This window comes from Clinocottus analis, unplaced genomic scaffold (assembly GCF_023055335.1).
Source record: "Clinocottus analis isolate CAN_PGR_092001 unplaced genomic scaffold, fCliAna1.0.p SCAF_40, whole genome shotgun sequence".
In the NCBI taxonomy this organism is placed as follows: Eukaryota; Metazoa; Chordata; class Actinopteri; order Perciformes; family Cottidae; genus Clinocottus; species Clinocottus analis.
Window position 1 is genome coordinate 482,624 of NW_027176154.1, and position 14,702 is coordinate 497,325.

At 41.9% G+C, this 14,702-nt stretch overlaps 1 protein-coding gene across 1 annotated transcript; it reads right to left on the reverse strand.

Moving 5' to 3' along the window:
* Positions 1-6,363: 6,363 nt before the first annotated feature.
* Positions 6,364-8,752, reverse strand: LOC137801345 (bifunctional protein GlmU-like). The gene is made up of 3 exons (XM_068598733.1): positions 8,727-8,752; positions 7,283-7,474; positions 6,364-6,656 (listed from the first exon to the last, which is right to left on the reverse strand). The coding sequence occupies exons 1-3, from the start codon at positions 8,727-8,729 to the stop codon at positions 6,411-6,413; spliced, it is 441 nt and encodes a 146-aa protein (XP_068454834.1). The 5' UTR covers positions 8,730-8,752; the 3' UTR covers positions 6,364-6,410.
* Positions 8,753-14,702: the final 5,950 nt, after the last annotated feature.

Consider the following 14,702-nt stretch of genomic DNA (forward strand, 5'->3'; position numbering starts at 1 on the left):
CCGGGTCAAGTCGACTTTATCCGGAGCATTCTGAGGGAGAAAAAATGATCGAATTCACCCACAGCGACCCCAACGAGCACATGCGGTACTGCAACGAGATAGATTAGATAGATTAGATAGATTAGACAGACAGACAGACAGACAGACAGACAGACAGACAGATTGGGATGTGCATGATTGGTCAGTGGTCCAGTGTGACCATTTATATGAAGCATAGACATACAACCAGAGGAGTCACCCCCTGGTGGCCAGGAGAGAGAATGCAGCTTTAGTTTAAAAAAAAGTACCACTTTGACCTCAGCAAGAGTCAGAAGTTAATATAACTCAGGGGCTTATAGTTCATCCTGAGGGGAACATGAAACATATCAACCTCATGGTGGCGCTGTCAGCTTCTTCCTCTGGGGAACACGAACCATCTGCACAAACACAATTTTTTAGGCCATTTATTTGTGCGTCTGTTTTGTTTGCTCGTCTTTTTGCTGTTATTTAAACAGTCCTTGATCTCCATTATGGACGTCAGTGGGTACGTTGGCGTGCTAACAGGAATCGGCGGCGCCTCGCTAATTGAAAAAGGCAGCGGCGGGAAAAACACTCCTGGCCGAGGTAAAGCGCTCTAATTGAGCTAAATCTGTCTCAATGAAGGCGCTCACTTACAAAGCGAGAGGCGGCCCAGGCAGCGACGAGGGGTCCTTACCTGCACATGAGAGGGCAGCCATTTTAATAACAACACCCCTCCTCCTCCCCTGTTAGCTTCTCTCTGGAGTGGGACTCAATTATTGCTAATGGAAGTTCAGCACACATATTCCCAGAAGGGAGGCGTCGTCACTCAGCCGCACAAACATTTACACATGTAGGAACAATAAATAGTTTCTCAAACACATAAGATAAAATGATCCTTTATTTGTCCCGCAGTGGAAATTGTAATATTACAGCAGCACATAGTAAAATAAAAACAAGTAATATAAATAAACAGTAAAACAAATATAAAAACAGTGAAGAATCCACAATAAGCATTAATAATTACATTGATCCAACTTAAAATACTTGAGTAGTGTCAACTTAACTTAATAGCGTTAAACTAATTCTACATTAGTAAAAAAAAACAACATTGAACAATTAAGTTGAACCAACTTAAATTATTTAATTTAATCCGGCACAAGTAAATTAGATTTGACTAAACCTAATAAATCAAGTTGATCTGACTCTAGTGAGTTATATTGAACCAACATAATTACTTACTGCTTAAATAAAGCAGTTTATTCGTGTGGAAATCCTTTCCATGATTTTATTAAGTCAGTTGAAAGCCTTGTTTTTTTTGAGAGTACGGACAGAATAAAATGAATAAATATGTATATCTGATCTATTTTCTTAAACCATAATTGAGTAAAATTCTTCTTTAAAGGGAATCTGTTTCAGTGTGTGTGGTTCATAAATATATTATCATATCGGGCGAGCTGAAGAGTCAAACACGACCTTTAATTATAGGAGGAAACACTTCGTTGAATGTTCTGTAACTAAGCAACCGATCTGCTTCCTGTTCACGAGCTACTCGCTTTCAGGCGCGTTTGAATAAACCGTCGCTTCAAAGAAGAACCTGAACTACTCTCTGATTTTTTAACACACACGCATATCTCTACGTATTTAAGATGTTCACTTTACAGGCAGAGTGTGAGCCCTAAATGAATTTTTCGCCTCAAAAAACAGATTAAAATGTCACAATGAGCTGCACGTGAAGGTCAAACTCTCATTAAGATTATTCTGTTACATTATTTAAATTAAATATAAAGGAATACAAAATAAATTAGATTACAAGGAAATGAAATGTACAAACTGGAAAATTTAAACTATTCTGCAGGAACATTTCCTTAAAAGGCCCCGCTGTGCTGTTCACTCCTTGTGTCGTGCTGCCCCCTGGTGGAGAACAGCAGGAGCACACGAGGGCCCTGTGGGTCAAATCCAGAGAGGTCAAATCCAGCTGTGAGACAGGCATGTGGTTTCTCAGGCGACGCACTCTGTGTACAAATCACACGCTGTAACTGTTTTTTAAACTTTATTTTAATACTTCAAAGTTACTGTGAGGACGTTTGGCTCCGTTCATTACAGGTCCAACTCTTTGGGATGAAAGCCGTTAAACTGGATCCACTGGAGGGAGAACCAGAACCAGACGCTGCTGCAGAAGAATGAGAGGTTTCCTGAAGGGACCCTGGTGCTCTGAGACACTACCTCTTTAGTCCACAGGGGGCGCCAGAACCAACACGACCTCTTTAGTCCACAGGGGGCGCCAGAACCAACACGACCTCTTTAGTCCACAGGGGGCATTAGAACCAACACTACCTCTTTAGTCCACAGGGGGTACTAGAACCAACACTACCTCTTTAGTCCACAGGGGGCACTAGAACCATCACTACCTCTTTAGTCCACTGGGGGTACTAGAACCAACACTACCTCTTTAGTCCACAGGGGGCATTAGAACCAACACTACCTCTTTAGTCCACAGGGGGCACTAGAACCAGCACTACCTCTTTAGTCCACAGGGGGCACTAGAACCAACACTACCTCTTTAGTCCACAGGGGGCACTAGAACCAACACTACCTCTTTAGTCCACAGGGGGCACTAGAACCAACACTACCTCTTTAGTCCACAGGGGGCACTAGAACCAACACTACCTCTTTAGTCCACAGGGGGAGTCAGAACCAAAACTAAATGAAAGTTCCCCGTTGTAGCTTTAAGTACATCAGAGAGAAGTATATTATTATTTATTAATAATGAATTATTAATGCAAATAATATGTGAAACAGTGAAACTATTTGAATGTGTCTTTTTTAATTGACAATAATCTAGGATATGAATAGATACGCATCATTTTGTACAATAGATTACAGCCCGTTTCACCACAATAACAAAAATAAAAGTCATAATTATCAGACAATAAGTAGAAATTATAAGATAATAAAGCATATTATCACTTTATCATCTCATAATTATGACGTTTTATCTCATAATTTTTGTATACATATATATTATATATATATATATATATATATATATATATATATATATATATATATATATATATATATATATATATATATATATATATGTGTGTGTGTGTGTGTGTGTGTGTGTGTGTGTGTGTGTGTATGTATATATTTATACTCTGTCTTTGTTCCCCCTCTGAAGAGAAACTTTCTCAACTCATTACTGGTGGACTTGTGCGAGGCCGTTTGGTATTCGGCCGTTCTGGTTTCTGTGTATTAGGAAGCAGACATGTTGTTTTGTGGTGTTTTGATCTGCGTTGTGTTCCCGCTGCGCTGCGAGCCGTGGGAGCTCACAAATGACCCGGGCTGGTCGCTCGTTTGAGGCTCGCGAGGGCTCATTACCACACGAGATGCAAGGGGACGGAGGAAGGAAGGAGGAGGAAGGAAGAAGGAAGGAAGAAAGGAGGGAGATTCAGGGAGGAGAAGAAGTCGCTAATGAGGAAGAGAGCGGATACCAAGCGGAGGAATTAAGAGCTTTTTCAGCTCCTCTGGGAGACTCTGAGAGGAGCTTCACCTGCAGGAAGTCACCTGAGCAGGAAGTCACCTGAGCAGGAAGTCACCTGAGCAGGAAGTCACCTGAGCAGGAAGTCACCTGAGCAGGAAGTCACCTGAGCAGGAAGTCACCTGCACGGGTTCAAAGGTCATTCACTGTCATTCACCGTCTTCATCCATCTTTTGTATCTGCCAGCAAAGGAGCATTCTGGGTAGTGGAGGAGCCCGAGGTCCTATGGGTTAGCGTAGCTGACCTCCCTGCTGAACGTATTCCATTAAAGCTGCATTCTCTCTCCTGACCACCAGGGGGCGACTCCTCTGGTTGTATAGAAGTCTATGCTTCATGTGTTAAAGCTGCATTCTCTCTCCTGACCACCAGGGGGCGACTCCTCTGGTTGTATAGAAGTCTATGCTTCATGTGTTAAAGCTGCATTCTCTCTTCTGACCACCAGGGGGCGACTCCTCTGGTTGTATAGAAGTCTATATAAGTGACTCTACTTCTCTCTTGATGTATTCCCTCAGTAAACTTTGTAAACATGAGTTTATGTCTCAATCTCTAGCTTCAAGTCTTCTTCTATACAGCCTGATGTTCATTTAGTACATTATGCTCATTATGGGATGCTTGAGGGGCGGGGCTACAAGGTTATAGTGACGAGAAAGAGAAGAAGGGAAAAAGAAGACGAGAAGGAAAAGAGGAGAAAGAAAAGAAAAGAAAGAGAAGAGGAGGAACAGAAGAAGAGAAAGAGAAGAAAATAAAGGAGAGGAGAAAGAGAAGAAGGAAAAGACAAGAGGAGAAAGAAGCGAAAGAGAAGATGAGGAAGAGAAAGAGAAGATTCTGTTAAGGAAACAGAAAAACAGAGGAGGGGGAGAAGACAAGGAAGAAAAGAAGAGGAAGAGAAGACGAGTTATCCTGTCAGGGTTCTCATTTATTTTCATTCATATTTCTGAATTATTTCTCTCTCTCTCTCTCTCTCTCTCTCTCTCTCTCTCTCTCTCTCTCTCTCTCTCTCTCTCTCTCTCTCTCTAATTGCCGGCTCTCAGCGGGACGCCGCGCCGCCCCGCAACATGAATAAACAACACAAACCCACCGACTTGTTATTCAGCGCGTTCAAAGCGGAGCCGCGCGACACGACAGAGGCGCGCGCGCTCTAATCACCTCGGACACATGAAGAGACACATGAAGAGAGCCGCTTACAGCCGGGACCGTCTCTACATCAAACCACACGCAGGGCCGCGGCGTCTCCCTCCAATTTGTGAACAACGAGCCCGGAGAACTGAGCCCCTCCGCGGGGCGGAGGGAGCCCGCGTCGCGGGGGGCGGCGGGCGGACCACCGGCGCCGCTTCTCGGGGGCCACCGCGCCGCTGACCGCGCGAGCGGAGCACAAAGCACAGAGCCGAGCGGGCGACGCTTTGTAGCGGCCAAGGTGAGGCCCGCGGGCCGCCGGAGGGCCGCCTGGTCCGGCTGCAGGGCCTGCAGAGCGCTGCACGTGCACACCGGGACATTTAGGACAACCTGGAGGAGTCCTGGAGTTTTTACATGGTTGTTTCCAGGCCTAGTCTTTGTGAAATAAACTAAAATCCTTAAAAGTGGTGTAAATGTGTTATATTTACATGTTCATGACGTTTATCACTTTTTACACACAGAAATTTGGTTCAAAGTCCTGGAAATTGTGTTTCAAGTCCTGGAAATTTGGTTAAAAGTCGTGGAAATATGGTTTAAAGTCAGGACTATATTGAAATATAATAGCTGTTTGCTGCTATATTAACAGTTATTTTCTCTCAGATCTTTTCCTGATCATCTTTGTCACCTTATTGATCTCTTGTGTTGCTGCTATTCAGAGGAATCATTATTGCTCAGATATCATTGAAACCATTAAATCACATTTTCCTCAAGTGAAGGTTCAATAAATTCACCTGCTTGCTGGTCACTGTAAGAAAAATATATATTTTCAGTGCCGGATTAATCCACATTATGGACGTGGTTTACATCCGTCAGAATAAACAGTTTGATGATGATGATGATGATCAGAATCAGCTTTAAAGGCCATGTACATTTCACATACATGGAATTTGACGCAGGATTCTGCGCTTCATACTTCTTTTCAATGCGAGAGCTCGATATGAAGATGAATATAAAAAGAAAGATCTGAAAAACAAGACATTAAGGAAACAGAAAAACAGTAAACAGTCCAGAATGTGCAGCTCTGCAAGAGGACGTGTTTGATGATGAACACGCCTCCTGGATCTGGACCCAAAAGGCCGTCGCCGTCTCTCTGCCGCCTCGCGGCTAACGGAGCTGCTTCCTTTCTTCGCGGCGGCGGCCTAGCTGCTGTTAGCTAATCCTTAAAGAGGGCGGGGGGCTTTGTCTGGCCCCCAGCAGGGGGGCTCAGAGGCCCTGAAAGGCCGCAAGCTCAGTTTAACATCTATTAGCAGAAAGCTGCGCTCCCCGCAGAGAAGCTCCCATTAACTGCTGCTGCAAGACACAATCCTTCCACCAGGGGGCAGAGCGAGCCATGTGATGTAAAACTAAATCATACGAGTTCTGGTCTGAATGTTCTCTGTTCTAAACCCTCAGGAACTCTGTTCTGCTTCACTGCATCAAGGTCAAGCTCTGCAGAGAGAACGATCACGTGCTGGATGTTCACGTGCTGGATGTTCATGTGTTTAATGTTCACGTGTTGAATGATCACGTGTTTAATGTTCACGTGTTAAATGTTCATGTGTTAAATGTTCACGTGTTGAATGTTATGTTTTGATTCTTTGTTCATTTTCTAAAAATAAATGTTTAGTTTTATACAAATAAATACACAGACTGGGCATCAAGGTGTCTTTTATTCCTTACAGCAGGTACTTTCACAAGGTGACATTACAGGATCCCGTCAGGCTTCGCGCGGCTGCACCACCAGCTCGGGGAAGCCGGTGCTGTCGTCGGGCTCGCGCGTGAAGCGCAGCCCCGCCGCCTCCCCCAGCACCACCTCGGCCGTGGTGAACACCTCCAGGCCCGGCAGCGCGTGGCCGCCCAGCGTGCGGCCGGCGCCGTCCGCCAGGCACACGTGCAGGTGGGCGTCGCGGTTCAGGGTCCCGACCAGAGACACGATCTCAAACGGACCAGTGAGGTGGATCACCTGAGGGGGCGGGGCTTAAGTTGACTTCGTATAGTGACACTCGTTTAATTGTACAGTTACATAACTTTATTTATACAGTTATAGAACTATATTTATATTTATTTTCTATATACTACATTACTTTATATAGTTACATAACTTTATTTACCATTATATTACGTTGGTTGCTTTAATTTATTTAGTCACAAATGTATTTTTTGGCAGAACTTTATTTAAACAACATAACTTTATTTATATCAACATAACTTTATTTAAACAACATAACTTGGGAACTGGACTTATTATTAAAATAGTCGTCTGGATCATATTTTATTTCTAAATAAAACTTATTTTAACATGTTTTAATATTTAATATAACGTGTATATATTCAGTGATCTTTAGGGGTGTCATGGTATAAGCAGCTGTATATATTGTATATATGTATATACTGTATATATGTACTGTATATATGTATATACTGTATATATGTACTGTATATACTGTATATATGTACTGTATATACTGTATATATGTACTGCATATATATATACTGTATATATGTACTGTATATATTGTATGTATGTACTGTATATATTGTATGTATGTACTGTATATGTTCATGTGTTTGAACATTATGGTCTGGCACCTCGTTGGTGTTGGTTGCCGTGGCGTTGGCCAGCCGGAGCGTTGCCTTGGTGACGCTGCCCACGCAGGTGATGATGAACGGCGCTCTGAGCCGCCGCTCGTCCACGAAGGCCTGCAGCGCCGCCAGCAGGTCCTGACCCGGACCGACCCGCAGAGCGTGCACCTGCAGGGCCGAGCCGCCGGCCACTGACGTCTGGAGGACACGGGAATACAACCGTTATTATTATTAATATTAATAATATTAATATTTTTTATTCCATTTTATTCTTTCCTTTTTCTATTTACTGTACTGCATTTTTATTCATATCACATATCATATTCACACGATTCTTAAAAATGTAAATGTTATGATTCTTTGTCCATTTTGTAAAAATAATGTTTATTTTGACATAAATAAATATATATGCACATTGGGCTTATAACATTTATAATAGTAAGAAAAAGGCTCTTAAAGATGTAACTATTTATCAATAATAATAATATTAATTATAAATGTATATATATCTTCATAATGTTGGCGCTTTGATGTCTATCATGAACTATTAACACAATTCATAATGATCCAATAGAATACGATGCGTTACTGTAAAAGTACAATAAACATATAATACAAACACATTAACCGGCAGATAAAACACAGTAAATGTATCTTTACAGTACTTTTACTTGAAGTACTTCATGATACTTTCATACGTGAGGTTCTTTCCTGTGTGGTCCTTCCAGGTCAGCAACAGGATCAGTGAGTTAACCAAACACACGTGACCTTTGACCCCTGAAGGGGGCGTGGTCACGTGGCCGGACACTAACGAGGGAGGCGGAGCCAACACAAGGTTTACATTAATCTACTGTAACATGAACTAACTTTAATAAATCAGCTTTAATAATCTGTTTTTAATCCTGTTGTTCTACCAAACATGTGTTTGATGCTGCTAGTGTGACAAACGAATTGATATCTGTCTTTTTATCTATAAATTCAGAAAAAGAACAGTATTGTACGTAAGAAGACAGTGAGAATTATGATAATAATAATAATAATAATAATAATAATAATAATAATAATAATAATAAGATCCAGAGTGTGTCCCATGTTCTGTCTGCGGGAGCTGAGCCAGTTTAATTCATGTTATAACTTGTTTGCTGGTGAAATGGCTCTTGAGGCCGTTCAGAGGAATGTAGTTATTTCATTTGGTTTAGTTCTTCTTCTTCTTCTTCTTCTTCTTCTTCTTCTTCTTCTTCTTCTTCTTCTTGTTCTTCTTCTTCTTCTTCTTCTTTTCTTCTTCTTCTTCTTCTTCTTCTTCTTCTTCTTCTTCTTCTTCTTCTTCTTCTTCTTCTTCTTCTTCTTCTTCTTCTTCTTCTTCTTCTTCTCCTCCTCTCACAGCGTGAAGCTCTGACTGTTTCTTTTAAAAAAGAAGTAAAGAAACCAAGTTTAAACGAAGTGAACTCACCATGATGCACGAGAGGCTCCGCGGGGACAAAGTCTGAATCACAGCAGAGCCGCGTGCGGGCGGAACTGCGCATGCGCAGCACGCGGGAGACTTCCTGAAGGGACCGGGTTGTATTGCTGGTGCTCTACTGCCACCTGCTGGTGTGTGTGTGTGTGTGTGTGTGTGTGTGTGTGTGTGTGTGTGTGTGTGTGTGTGTGTGTGTGTGTGTGTGTGTGTGTGTGTGTGTGTGTATTATATGTCTTTATTTCTCTATTTGTTCTATTATATATTGTGCATATTTATGTATGATATCTAAATATATGTATATATATTATTAAAAAATATTTTATTTTTGAACAAAGACATATAATATACGAATGATATATTTATATATATTACACTAAAGTGTAAATATGTGAACATCGTGTGAAATGATTGTGTCGTGTTTAACTTTAAGGTGCATGACGCACCGCTCCGTGTCTGCCTCCAGATGGCGCTGTGACGCAGTGAATGGAAACATAACGGATGTCTTCATTTAGAGATATTATATTATATTATATTATAGAGGTATTATATTAATATGTGTGTCATTATTTAGCGATACTAAGTTATTATCTCGAGATATGTCATTATTTAGAGATATTAAGTTATTATATTAAGATATATGTCATTATTTAGAGATATTAAGTTATTATATTAATATTTATGTCTTTATTTAGAGGTATGCGGCAGCAGGTGGAGGTGAGTTCCTGGTTCAGCACTTTGACACAAAGCTCGACATTAGAGATAAAAAAGAGCTTAAATTAAACCTCCTGTTTGTGTTTGTATAATCATTACAGAAATCAGCATTTAATCAGTATTTTTGGCAGATATGTGTGTGTGTGTGTGTGTGTGTGTGTGTGTGTGTGTGTGTGTGTGTGTGTGTGTGTGTGTGTGTGTGTGTGTGTGTAAGTGTGTATGCGTGTTTTTTTAATTTATGTATGTGTGTGTGTGAAGTAATTAGGACCAGAAATTATCCCAAACTGTGGCTGCGCCTCCTGCTGAAGAGTGTGTGTGTGTGTGTGTGTGTGTGTGTGTGTGTGTGTGTGTGTGTGTGTGTGCAACAATAGCAGACTGTCAGTGCCAACACCGCCATGCATGACAGATGCATGTGGACACGCCAGACAAAAGCACGGCTGGCCGAGTGTGTGTGTGTGTGTGTGTGTGTGTGTGTGTGTGTGTGTGTGTGTTGGGTGGGGGTCAGCTTGTGTCCGATGCAGAGAGTGGAGGAGAGCTGCTGGCCTCGTTCCACCAGCAGCTCCCAGCAGCCTTTGCTGCAGCTCAGAGAGACGACTGGTGTTCTGAGCGACTTCATGCTAAGCTAAGCTAATCACCTCCTGGCTCCAGTTCAGCACCTAAAACACAAGAGCTTTACACTCAAGCAGTACATGCTGTAGTACTACACTTGTACTTCTAGGATAGTAGTATACTACTACACGTGTACTTCTTCTATAGTAGTACACTGCTACACTTGTACTTCCAGTATAGTAGTACTTCTGCTTAGATATAGAACATGAACTCCTGTGAGGACTTAAAGGTCATTGCTCCTCTTCCAAAACAAACAAACAAACCAGTCACACACACACACACACACACACACACACACACACACACACACACACACACACACACACACACACACACACACACACACACAGTCCTTAATTAGGTTGGAGTCTCCTCAACATGCTCATTAGTGTGTCGTCCTCCTGCTGCGTCTCCGAGCTTCAACTCGTCCTGGCAGAGCTCGACCTCACGACCACTGATAGAGATATCTAATATTATAAATGATCTAATATTATAAATGATCTAATATTATAAATGATCTAATATTATAAATGATCTAATATTATAAATAATCTAATATTATAAATGATCTAATATTATAAATGATCTAATATTATAAATGATCTAATATTATAAATGATCTAATATTATAAATAAACTTATATTATAAATGATCTAATATTATAAATGATCTAATATTATAAATAAACTAATATTATAAATGATCTAATATTATAAATGAGCTTTAACAATGCAACTCCTCTGGTTGTATAGAAGTCTATGCTTCATGTGTTGAAGCTGCATTCTCTCTCCTGACCACCAGGGGGCGACTCCTCTGGTTGTATAGAAGTCTATGCTTCATGTGTTAAAGCTGCATTCTCTCTCCTGACCACCAGGGGGCGACTCCTCTGGTTGTATAGAAGTCTATGCTTCATGTGTTAAAGCTGCATTCTCTCTCCTGACCACCAGGGGGCGACTCCTCTGGTTGTATAGAAGTCTATGCTTCATGTGTTAAAGCTGCATTCTGTCTCCTGACCACCAAGGGGCGACTCCTCTGGTTGTATAGAAGTCTATAACAATGACTCTACTTATCTCTTGATGTATTTCTTCAGTAAACTTTGTAAACAAACTTTATTATTTCTTTCAGACGATATCTACTTCTGTTCTTGCCTTTCACAATAAAACATTTGTTTACGAGAGGGAACTCAAAGTGTGTGTGTGCGTGTGTGTGTGTGTGTGTGTGTGTGTGAGTGTGTGTGTGTGTGTGTGAGTGTGTGTGTGTGTGTGTGTGTGTGTGTGTGTTGTCTGAGATTCCACTCAGCAGCATGTTGGAATGACATGTATGAACATGTTGCAGCTACAGGCAGCTGCATGTGTCAGGTGTCTTATGGGAAATGTGTGTGTGTGTGTGTGTGAAGTCATTAGGACTCCAGCGTGCAGAAGTGTGTGTGTGTGTGTGTGTGTGTGTGTGTGTGTGTGTGTGTGTGTGTGTGTGTGCATTTCTGGGAAATTGGGGCATTTTTTGAAAATGACGCCGTTTTTCTGAAAGTGGACGTTGAAATGAAGATTTATTGACAGTAGAAGCTTCGGCTTGTAAAAGGAAAATATGTTCTGAAAAATCTGAACTTTTTGGGGAAAGTGCAGACATTTTCAGACGGTTGTTGGAAAGTAAAAAGTGAAAAAATATTTTTGAAATTGGGGGAATTTTTTCAAATTCAAGATACTTTAAAAAAAAAAAATCAAAATTGAAAAGACACTTTTTTGGAAAATGAAGCCAATTTTAAAAGTGAGAACAAATATTTTTGGAAAGTGACGATATATTGAGGCGGCCATCTTGGAAAGATTGTCAAAAGAACCAAAGTGTTTGATCTGAACCTCCTCTTGTGTCTTTGTGTCTTTGTGTCTTCATGTCTTCATGTCTTTATGTCTTCATGTCTTCATGTCTTTGTGTCTTTGTGTCTTCATGTCTTCATGTCTTTGTGTCTTCATGTCTTTGTGTCTTCATGTCTTTGTGTCTTCATGTCTTCATGTCTTTGTGTCTTCATGTCTTTGTGTCTTCATGTCTTTGTGTCTTCATGTCTTCATGTCTTTGTGTCTTCATGTCTTCATGTCTTTGTGTCTTCATGTCTTCATGTCTTCATGTCTTTGTGTCTTCATGTCTTCATGTCTTTGTGTCTTCATGTCTTCATGTCTTTGTGTCTTCATGTCTTCATGTCTTCATGTCTTTGTGTCTTTGTGTCTTCATGTCTTCATGTCTTTGTGTCTTCATGTCTTTGTGTCTTCATGTCTTCATGTCTTCATGTCTTCATGTCTTTGTGTCTTCATGTCTTCATGTCTTCATGTCTTTGTGTCTTCATGTCTTCATGTCTTTGTGTCTTCATGTCTTCATGTCTTCATGTCTTTGTGTCTTCATGTCTTTGTGTCTTCATGTCTTCATGTCTTCATGTCTTTGTGTCTTCATGTCTTTGTGTCTTCATGTCTTCATGTCTTTGTGTCTTCATGTCTTTGTGTCTTCATGTCTTCATGTCTTCATGTCTTTGTGTCTTCATGTCTTTGTGTCTTTGTGTCTTCATGTCTTTGTGTCTTCATGTCTTTGTGTCTTTGTGTCTTCATGTCTTTGTGTCTTCATGTCTTTGTGTCTTCATGTCTTCATGTCTTTGTGTCTTCGTCTCCGTTTGAAGAGGCGTCTGATTAAAGAGCTGGATTACGCAGCGCTGACCTTCTTGTTATCGTGGACTCGTCTGAAATCAATAGGCGGCTTGTCGGCTTTCACGCGTCCGACTACTCTCGCAGATCAATCCCCCACAATCCTCTCTGGCCTCAGCGGGAGAGCTGCGCGGCTTTTAGGGGGAAATTACCTGGAAGTGCTGCTGCTGGTTGAGAGGAAGTAAAACGCCGACTTGAAGGCTTTCTCATCGCAAGAAGATTGCTGCTCGTATTGATGCAACCAGCCTCCTCGTCGGGGAAGACTTGGGCTTTTATATTTATATATATATATATATATATATATATATATATATATATATATATATATATATATATAGATGGAAGGACTGTCGCTTCTTCTCCACTTTATCGCGTCAAAGTGCAGTTCACGTTTCACATAGAAATATATTTTGGGGTAAGAAACTGGGCTCGTTCTGCTGATGCGCTCACGCCAACGTGACCTTTGTGACCTGTGTGACCTCGTGACCTTTGTGACCTTGTGACCTTGAACCAACGTGACGTTTCCATTTAAAACCATTTGACTGTCCGACATTTAAACGTCTGGACTCTTTGTTTTGTTTTAAACGGCAGGAAGAAGCCGAGTGAGGGGTTCAGGGTTTAGTGTACGCCACACACACACACACACACGGACACACACACACACACACTGCTTTCCCTGCTGCCTGGCTTAAACTAATCCCATTACCAGTGACGCTGACGCTGATGTGGACCTGTGACTGACCAGCTGCTCCGGCCTGACGGCCTCCACGCTGCAAGAAGTGACGACAAATAACGTCTTCAGTCACAGAGATGCAGAGGGACATGCGGGGGGGGGCGGGGCTTAACGTGACATTAACACAACTTTAAAGGTTGTTTAAACTTTACTGAGGATAAGAATCCCGATTTATACATCAAGGATTTTACTTTAAATAAAATGATTAAAACAACCATGGAGCTACTTGACGGACAGCAAAAGTTTTTTTTTAAAGTTCCTTTTGAGCGCCTCAGTACTAATTTGTCTCCATGAATGACATTTAAGTTGTTTTTTAAATCAAAACAAATATTTAAAGTGTCACCTGAACCCTCAGAAATCTATTTTTTGGTTTCTTCCCGTGAAGGAACAAAAGGCGTCTTCTTGAAAAGAATAAAGGTTAAAAGGATGAAACGTTTGTTTTTTTTCCTTCACAAAAATTAAAAGATCGACGGCGACAACAAAGCAACAGGAGGCGAAGAGGCGAAGAGGCGAAGAGACGCGGCGTCAGCGTGGCGCCTGAAGGAGGCCGAGCGGCGCTGAAGGTCACCGCCTCCCTTCAGACGATCGATCGCCCAAAACTCAGCTTTTGCTTTTCAAGCTGTTTTCAGGAGCGACAACGCTTTTGTCTGGCCGGCGCTCGTGTGTGTGTGTGTGTGTGTGTGTGTGTGTGTGTGTGTGTGTGAATCCCTCCACATCGCCAGCATCCGGACACAGATATGTACAGTCTCTCTGCCGGCTCATTTCAATTGGCCTCCATCTGTTTTGTCTCTCCATGAAAAGGTCTTTTATGATCCGCTGCTCTTTGTACAAATGGACGACTAAGCCGATGGGGACACCCCCCCCCTCACACACACACACACACACACACACACACACACACACAACCCCCCATGAAACATTAGCCCTGGATTCCAAGGAGCTCGTCCTGCTCCTACTTTAATTATCCGGCTCCGGGACGAAGGGATTCTTAATTTTAACGAGTTTTTAAAAGAGTCGCTGCAGAAAAGGAGGGAGGAAGGGAGGGAAGGAGGGAAGGAGGGAAGGAGGGAGGGGTCTTTATTAACCCTACAGTGACTAGCTAATGTGATTGAAGTGGAACCACCTGGTGGGGGGGGGGGGGGGGCGTCAGCTGCCTCTGAAGGCCGGCGAGCACCAGGTGCTGCTGCCGCTTTAATGGTTGCCATGCGGTCGCTCACAGAGCGGCTCGGGGC